The sequence below is a fragment of the Eurytemora carolleeae genome, unplaced genomic scaffold (assembly GCF_000591075.1).
Source record: "Eurytemora carolleeae unplaced genomic scaffold, Eaff_2.0 scaffold504, whole genome shotgun sequence".
Classification (NCBI taxonomy): domain Eukaryota; kingdom Metazoa; phylum Arthropoda; class Copepoda; order Calanoida; family Temoridae; genus Eurytemora; species Eurytemora carolleeae.
In genome coordinates this window covers 216,639-226,178 of record NW_019396446.1, presented here as the reverse complement: position 1 = coordinate 226,178, position 9,540 = coordinate 216,639, and the positions used below count along the sequence as shown (strand labels likewise).

At 31.8% G+C, this 9,540-nt stretch overlaps 1 protein-coding gene across 1 annotated transcript; it reads left to right on the top strand.

Moving 5' to 3' along the window:
* The first annotated feature begins 2,488 nt into the window (after positions 1 to 2,488).
* LOC111703463 (homeobox even-skipped homolog protein 2) lies at positions 2,489 to 7,911 on the top strand. Its single transcript, XM_023475410.1, has 6 exons — positions 2,489 to 2,758; positions 3,371 to 3,684; positions 5,239 to 5,341; positions 5,552 to 5,606; positions 6,027 to 6,116; positions 7,271 to 7,911. The coding sequence occupies exons 1-6, from the start codon at positions 2,718 to 2,720 to the stop codon at positions 7,523 to 7,525; spliced, it is 858 nt and encodes a 285-aa protein (XP_023331178.1). The 5' UTR covers positions 2,489 to 2,717; the 3' UTR covers positions 7,526 to 7,911.
* Positions 7,912 to 9,540: the final 1,629 nt, after the last annotated feature.

The following is a 9,540-nucleotide window of genomic DNA, read 5'->3' as shown; positions in this document are numbered from 1 at the left end:
ACTTTTTTTCTGACTGACTATATTTCCTGCATAAAACAGAGATCAAGACTGCTTTGAAATTTTACACCAATTTTCAAGACAGTCGAGCCTTGGCCCCTAACTAACTCTGTTATACCTATACGTAGACCTAGACATTTAAATTTTACAACTGTAAATCACTTGTTTTTAGCTTGAAGGTATTAGAGTAATTGGACAAATTCTCATCATTTTTTACATCAGAGCTTGCAACCTTTTGATCATTTTGGATGCACATTAGTTCAAAAGACGCATGATTCGAACCGGTACAAGGATAACGGTCAAGTCTATACCGTACCAGCCCGTCTAGAGTAAAATTCATAAAAAGGAAGGGGGTAGGGTACAAGGATAACGGTCAAGTCTATACCGTACCAGCCCGTCTAGAGTAAAATTCATAAAAAGGATTTGCCCATAATTGCTTCACGCTCCATTATTCAGAATTAGAACGTCAAAGTTAAGCAACATTACTTGTGCGAATTTGTGACCTTTGTTACGCACAAGTGTATGAAAAAGCCAATTCGTTTTGTAGCTTATTATATAAATTAGAACGTTTTTAGTTATTATCTCAATTAGCTCTTAAATAGGAGTATTTATGTTAAAAACATAAAATAATTCATTCCAGTAGTAAATGTACTTTAGTTTGACGTGGTTTCCATTTTCTTGTGAAAGTATGTTCTCATTACTAAGGAATATCAATATCTTAGAGATCCACACTGATACAAAAAGTTGCATCGATTTGCACGACTGTATCGACTTTAAAGTGTGGCAATGTCTTGAGTTTACTGGCCTTACTAACTTACTTATATTTTACTGTAGCCCTGATCAAGGTTATAATGCAAGGAAAGTTAATTGCTGTCGCGTATACTCTGCGTATATATTAAAGCCACTTCTCTCTGGGCGGAATTTGTAAACAAGAATATATGCATCAGTGTTCGTCTATTATCCGAGGAGGTTAAAAGCATTCAATTTTAAAAATTTTGAAAATTCACATAATAGTTTCCTGTGACCAGAATATTTCATAGATTATTTTTATGAAAATTGATTCCATGTCAGGCTGTGACTTCCGCCTTGTGTTTACTTTCCAAAGACTGTAAACTGCAGTGCAAAAAATGCGTACACCTCTGAAATAACTTTCCTTGCATTAGTACCTTGGCCCCGATCAAAATCACATTAATTTGGGTGTTAAACATAAAATACAAATATTTTGAAATTTTTTTTTCAGAATTAAAACAATAAAATCATCTTTCAGAAAAAAACTTTGACCCAACAAATGTTTCTTTGATATATTTGTCGGTTGAAAGCAATAATTTTAAATAATCAGGGGGGGGGAGGGGGGAATATCCAAATGTGCAACATATTTTCTAAAGAATCTCCAGGATAAACAAATGCCCAAATATAAATTGGTCAATTTTAAAGCGTATATAAAAAGCATTTATTCAAAGCTTTTTGAAATCATTTTAAAACAATTCTGGCAAAGTCACACAAATCTCAAAATTGCATTGTCCGTGCCGGTACAGCACGTTTACTGTATATGAACTTTACCGTACTATCCACATTGGCTACCCATTGTACACTGTACAGTCGTCCCAGCACGTTTTGTGAAACACATGTAGCCTGGCCATAGATCACAGTGAAGAAAGAGACTAAAAGTAATTATTTTCATTTACTAATAGCGCCGATTGAAGGATTCATAACTCTGATTGGATAATGCGCTGGATAGAAAGATAGATGTTACCGCCATGCAATTTCTGTTGGTTCAGAATAGACAGAAAACGCATGGCTGAACCCCGATTGGATTAAGCGCTAATGGACTCGGCATACATAGAGTGTATCATACATCCTCTGATTGCAGAGCTACGGAGAAGAACAAAAATGTTTTGAATTTATCATACTTGTGTTTAAAATCAAACCAAGAGGCACTACGATGTCAAAAAGTAGTTTACCAGTAATGTCGCATACATTTGATGTTCTAGTTCGCAAAGCAAACAAACGAGGATTTAAAAAAAAAAAGTTTGAGGTCTCAGTTAGTTCTAACTGTATCATCACTTTGTTTATTTGAACATATCAAAAACATCACGCATTAAAATGTATTTTCATAGCAAAAACTTGCAAAATTAAGTGCATAATTTTGTTTCTGTGGACTTGCAAAGAAGTCCTTTTTATGTGGAAAAAATGTTGTTACTATCTAGAATAAACTTTAAATGTGAACATATTCTGAAAATCTGTTATCTTCTATCTTCTTCTCCTTCTATCTGTCGGTCCATATAATGTTTAATCTGCCTTTATTGCAAATTATTCTTCAGGGCGTCCAAATAATATCAATTTATCCTAATCAGTAGACCAATTTCAACGCGCAACAATCCTATTGGTTGAAAATATTTCATCTCGACTTTCATTGGTCCACCGCCCAGAGCTTGGCTCTGATTGGTGGTTGAGAAAATCTACAGCTGCTATTGGCGGATTTGCCTGATTAGGGTCCAATGAGCTGGTCTGAATGGGGCAATGATGGGTGGAGCGGTCCATCATGGGGGAATGATTGTTCCGTGAGGATTTTATTGGTTCTCATTATATCCGGCGGTATTGTATACTCAGTAGAGATTAAACCATCACACAACGCACCCTCATTATCTCACACAACGTACATAAATAGTCTCACAACGCGCACACTGTGCAGTGATAAAGAACGATAAAGTAAGAAGAAGATGGCAAGCGAGAGTGAAGATGAGAAACCTCTGATATTCAGGAATTTAAACAATTCAATAACAAAAATGTTTAAGATTTCTGATTTTTTATTTTTTTTTATACTTTTCTTTGACTCCATTAAAAATCTAATATGTTATGATCAACAAATCAACGGCAATGGGATTGAGTCTTAGCCACAAGTTCCGATTTTCTAATATCTTTGCAACCTGATGTCGTAGACCTTAGATATTTCAAACTATGAATTATGTTAGATCAATTAGCATTAGTTTGAAATACCACCAGGTTGCAAAGGTAAAGGGATGAAAAAATTTGAGTTTGTGACAAAGACGTACTCTTTTCCTTTTATTGACCCAGTAGATTACAAAAGCATTTCAAAATATTTTTAATCGTCTTACGAGAAATACAAATTTCATTGTTTACTCCTTTTCTAAAATCAAAATTGCGATATGATTTTATGTTCTCTAACAATTAAATTATCAAATAAACAAATTTCTATATTTCATTTTCCATGTAAAATAACTTTAAGAGATACAAAAAATTCCAAATCACAGGTTTGAATTTTTAGATGATACAACGTGATTTATCCTAAACCTCCTTTATGTTGCAAACCATCTCTTTAAATTGATTGATTGATTGAATTGTTAATAATCAGACCTGAACGTCTAACCTCTGATAAACGATATAACGAAGTGGCTGATGATGAAAAACGAGGGTTCAGCTCCTCTCTCTGTAAACAGTATGATTGGAACTTTCTAAAGAAATCTGATTCTAGCAGCAGCAGTAATAATTCTTCAGAGATCTTTCATAGAGAACAAAACAGCAGCTCAGCGGCAGATATGTTCAAAAGCAGCTCTGCAGTAGATATGTTCAAAAACAGCTCTGCAGTAGATATGTTCAAAAACAGCTCTGTAACAGAAATGTTTGAAAATAGAGATAATAAAGATAGAAATTTTACATCAATCCAAGGTTAATATTTTATTAGTTTTTTTTCCATTTTTTCTCTTCCTTATTTATTCGTGCATCCGTTAAACCTAGATTGCTCTAACCACGCCAAATTGAAGATTGAAATCATATCGTATCGAAGAGCTATTGCATATTGAAACTAAAACAAATGTTATGCATTTTTATAACATTTCTATACTATTTCTATAATATTTCTATAATATTTCTTAATAATTTCTATAAACATTGATATCGAAATGATACTAAAATAAAGCTTTCAAAGGTACCGTTGTGAATCGGGCATTGTAATCTGTACATGGAGGGTCACATGACATTACGCTTACAGTCCTCTTAAGTTCTTTGTTATGTAAATCGTTATTCATAGCGTTCTCTATATTTTGTATCCATCTATAACCGTTCTATTTAGCATTATCGTAACTCGTCCTATTCACCATTAACCTTATATTTGTTCTTTTTAGCATTAACCATTAATTATCATTTGTCCACAATTATCCAGACTGCTATGAAGAGTCGAATATATTTGAAACAAAGCTTTCAAAGGTACCGTTGTGAATCGGGCATTGAAATCTTTGCATGGAGGGTCACATAACATTACGCTTACAGTCCTCTTAAGTTCTTTGTTATGTAAATCGTTATTCATAGCGTTCTCTATATTTTGTATCCATCTATAATCGTTCCCTGTAGCATTATCATAACTCGTCTTTTTTTCATTACCCATTTATTTGTTCTTTTTAGCATTAACCATTAATTATCCTTTGTCCATGATTATCCATGTTCGCCCTACATATTATCAGCCATAAATTTCCTCTTTATCATTATACGAATTTGTCCTTTACATCATTATATATATTCGTTCTCTTAATAATTATCCATATTCGTCCTTCATAATATTTTACACATCTGTCCTTTACATCATTATACATATTCGTCCTTCATGTTATTATCCACAATCGTCCTTTAAATCAATATCTTTATTCGTCCTCTTTATAATTATCCATATATATACGTTCATACATATTCGTTCATACATATTCTTTTTTTTAAATATCCCTTTTACTTCTTTTTATATTATCCAAATTCGTCCTCTTTATTATTATTCATAGTCGTCATTCATATTGTCGTCCATTGTCGTCCTTTTATCATTATCCATAGTCTTTTTTTTCGATATATATTGGTCTTCATTATTCCATAATATATAATATCTATCTTTATATATATGTGTATATATCTGTGTATATATGTATATATCTGTATATCCATATAATAAAACAAGACATTCGTATATAAATATGTTGCCTATAGCCGGCCAAACGACTGGACAGATTGGGCAGAAATTTTTGTGGACACTCATGGGTAGCCAGGGGTGTTATAGGCTAAAAAAAAAATCGAAATTTTTTTCAAAAATTATTTATATATTTTTTTCCAAATTTTTCCAATTTGGAAATACACAGGAAACGCCGAGCCCTTCAACTAGTATCTGTATATATCTTTTTATATCTGTATTTATCTTTATATATCTGCATATATCTTTATTTATCTATATACAAATGTGTTTAGACCAGAATGCCCTGGACGCTATCCGAAGGTACAGGACGGCGTTCACCAGGGAGCAGATTGGTAAACTAGAAAAAGAGTTCCTTAAGGAGAACTATATTTCAAGGTATTATTATTATTATTATTATTATTATTGTAGTGGATGCTATGGAGCACATAAAAATGTGGATTAAGAAGACGACATTTAATCGATCTTAGTAAGTGAAATGGATCTTTGTGCAGTGTATTATCATTATTATTATTATTATTTTTATTATTATTATTATTATTATTATTATAATTATTATTATTGTTGTTTGATTATTATTTATTTCAGACCAAAGAGATGTGAGTTGGCTCATGAACTTAATCTTCCAGAAAACACAATTAAGGTAACATTTGGATTTATTGCTATTAGAATTAAAGCATTAATTATTATTGATCTCACCTCATTCTCAAACTAGCCTTTAAGGGCTATTAGCGGCCCCTAGTTGTAGGATTAGTTTTATCTATTAATTGTTGCTCTTAAATCAACAACTGTTCTTCATTCTCTAATTAAATAAAAAATTAAGGTTTTTTTTGTTAAATTTGGTGCATATAAAAAAATATAACTGGCGACATTTTTGTAAGTGCAATTTTGTTTTTTATTTTATCGTCCATAAACCATCCCTGGGGCCATGTGAATTGCCACACAAAAAATGACCCCAATCGATTTAGCCGTTTTCAGAGTTTTTTATGTTTTTTATTGAGAATCCCTCAAAATTATGAATACAAAATATAGAAAAGAAAGAATGAAAATGTAATTTATTAAGGTTTGGTTCCAGAACCGTAGAATGAAGGATAAACGTCAGAAAATGATTTGGCCTTGTGGAGATCCAATACTTTCTGCATACCTACTTCAGGTCATAATACTTATAATTTCTGCATACCTACTTCAGGTCATATTACCTATACTTTCTGCATACCTACTTCAGGTCATAATACTTATACTTTCTGCATACTTACTTCAGGTCATAATACTTATACTTTCTGCATACTTACTTATACTTTCTGCATACCTACGTCAGGTCATAATACTTATACTTTCTACATACCTACTTCAGGTCATAATTCTTATACTTTATGTATACCTACTTCAGATCATAATTCTTATACTTTCTGCATACCTACTTTAGGTCATATATCTTTCTCTTGGTATTTATCTTGATTTTGTTCTTGTTCTTGTTCTTGTTATTGTTCTTAATCTTGTTCTTGTTCTTGTTCTTGTTCTTGTTCTTGTTCTTGTTCTTGTTCTTGTTCTTGTTCTTGTTCTTGTTCTAGTTCTTGTTCTTGTTCTTGTTCTTGATCTTGTTTTTTAGGTTGTTCTTGATCGTTTTCTTAAGCTTGTTATTATAATCTTTTTCTTAATCTTCTTCTTGATCTTCTTCTTGCTTATTATGATTATTGTTTAGCTAGTTCTTGTTCACCTTGAATTAACTTATTTTTTATCTACTAGTTTTATCTTGTATCTACTAGTTTTATCTTTTATCTTGTATCTACTAGTTTTATATTTTATCTTGTATCTACTAGTTTTATCTTTTATCTTGTATCTGCTAGTTTTATCTTGTATCTTTTATCTGCTGGTTTTATCTTGTATCATGTATCTACTAGTTTTATCTTGTATCTGCTAGTTTTATCTTGTATCTACTAGTTTTATCTTGTATCTGCTAGTTTTATCTTGTATCTGCTAGTTTTATCTTGTATCTGCTAGTTTTATCTTGTATCTGCTAGTTTTATCTTGTATCTTAGTTTTGGTAATTTTATTCGAATTCTTATCTGTGTACTTAACTTAACTTAACTTGATTATTTTCTTGTTCTTGTCCTTTTTCTTGATCTTATGTTGTGGTCTAAATGAGTAAATTTACAAAAGAATTAAGTCTTTGCCGCAAACTCTGATTTTTAATCCCCATATCTTTGCAACCCAATGTCGTAGACCTTAGATTTGTCAAACTATGGATCAAATAATCTAGGTTTTAAATATGTTAGGTTTACATTTCTCATTTTTTTTATATTCCAGGCTGCTGCATCCAGCCCCTACCCTTTCTCCCCCCTCCTCCCTCATCTTCCCATGCACAGACCGATGTACTCCCCACATCCATCCTTCCTCCCCTTCCCTCCCCCTTCCCTTCAAGACTTCATGAAACCTTCTCCAGAGCTTCCTCTCCATCCTTCTCCTCCTTCTCCGCGGAACCTGGAAAAAAGCAAGGATGAAGAGAAGAATAAGAATCTGTTCCAACCGTATCTTGACGCGGAGCAGAAAATCAAACCATGAGCAATGGATTAAGAATAGAAGGAACTTGTTGGAAGAAAACCGGTTTATTATTAATAAGATTTAATAAGGACAAAGTAAATAATATTGCAAACAAAGGAATTGAGTCTTTGCCACATACTCAAATTTTCTAATCCCAATATCTTTGCAACCAAATGCCGAAGACCTTTTATGTTTCAAATTGTAAATTCTCGTAGTTAAAACAATCTAAGTTTGAAATTCGGAAATTTGATTTAGTGACAATTTGCTGAATTCCTTTTGTTGTCCTTTTCCTGGGCGAGGTCCAAAATAAGTCCATTAACTGAAGTCTTGTTTTCCCATCAAAGATTTCCAAAGGAATTGAGTCTTTGCCACAAACTCTGCTTTTCTTAACCTTATATCTTTGGATTCCAATGTCGTAGACCTTAGATATTTCAAACTATGAATTCTGTTAGATCAAATAATATAAGTTTGAAATATCAAAGATTTACGACATTGGGTTCCAAAGATTTAGGGGTTATAAATTCAGAGTTTGTGGCAAAGACTCAATTCCTTTTTATCTTTCTCCATTCTGGTGTTAAACGTTAAAAGCATGGGCTTCCACAGAGGGGCTTAAAAAGATTTCTATCCGAGGGGGCTGTACCCCCATCGCCCCCACACCCTGTTTTAACGCCTCTGTTCAGAAGTACTGAAATCCTAGTATACTAGATGTTCAATATTTACATTATGAAAGGGTTTAAATTCTTTTGCACATTCAGTTAACCCTTTTTCAATTTTCACATTGTAAGTACATGATGAAATATGAATATTTGTTTTATGTAATGTTTTTTCATAATTTATAGCATCTTAGTTACAAGAAATTAAAAGAAAACATTTTCGATTTAGTCAAGAAAATGTATTCTTGAAAGTCAAAGTTTAGTTTTGATTACAACTGTGATTACAATTCTCATGTTTATATGATTTTAAATTACGTAAACTGGTACAATACATGGATGTGACCGTAGATAATAATGTATCTTACCTAAAGGAATTGGATTAGGGCATAAATCTGATTTTTAAAATAACCCCTTAAAGGGACTATACGTGTATTTCAAGGAGGGGTACGCTCGATTCACAACGGCACTCTTTAAACCTGAGTAGAATATCTGAAAACTAATATTAAAAATAATGATTTCTAATTTTGGGTTTTTGTAAATATAACTTGTGGATTTTGTGTAACAGGGACAAAGAACAAAATTAACAGTATTAAACACCTTTTAAGATGGAAAAACATTGATATATTTTCCATTGTTTTTCATATAAACGTTTAAGTGGTACCGATTTGAATCTGGCATACCACTCTGAAAATCGAAGTTCGATTGAAATTGTGTCTTCAATACCTATATACAACGTTTCTATATACTAGCTTTAAATTCTTGCATTTGAATAATTTTCATTAAAATTACAATCAGAGAATTTTATTCCAGTTTATGAGTTTAAAATTCAAAATTATATCAAGGGAAATTAAATATTTTATTTAATTCTTAATACCAAGGTTCCTCAGTAAGATATTGTTTCTGTAAATTACCCATTGAAACTTGCATGAGTAAAATTAGTTCTGCCATACTTTGTGAATAAAATCTAACTATGTAAAATGTATATCTTTTAAAAATTTTTTAATATGTTTAGTCTTTTATGTTTTTGTTTAACGGACATGTGGATAATACATATGATATACATTTTTCTACAATGAAATAGTTACAACAGAATCATTGTAACGTTTTGGTTCTTGTTTTTAAATAATTAAAAAATCAAATCTTGTGAGAAATTATCCAGCGAGTTTGTGGTCTTCAATTATAGAAAGTTAAAACAAATAAATACTGATAATCTTTTTGTTAATATTTCACTCTCAAAACTACCATAACTATAAGCCAGTTACTTTCTTTTAGAAACTTCTCATTTCTGTGTGAATCTAGAAGGAAAGAAATTGAGTCTTTACCACGAACTTGATTTTTAATCCCTATATCTTTGCAACTCAAAGTCGTAGCCTGTAAATATTT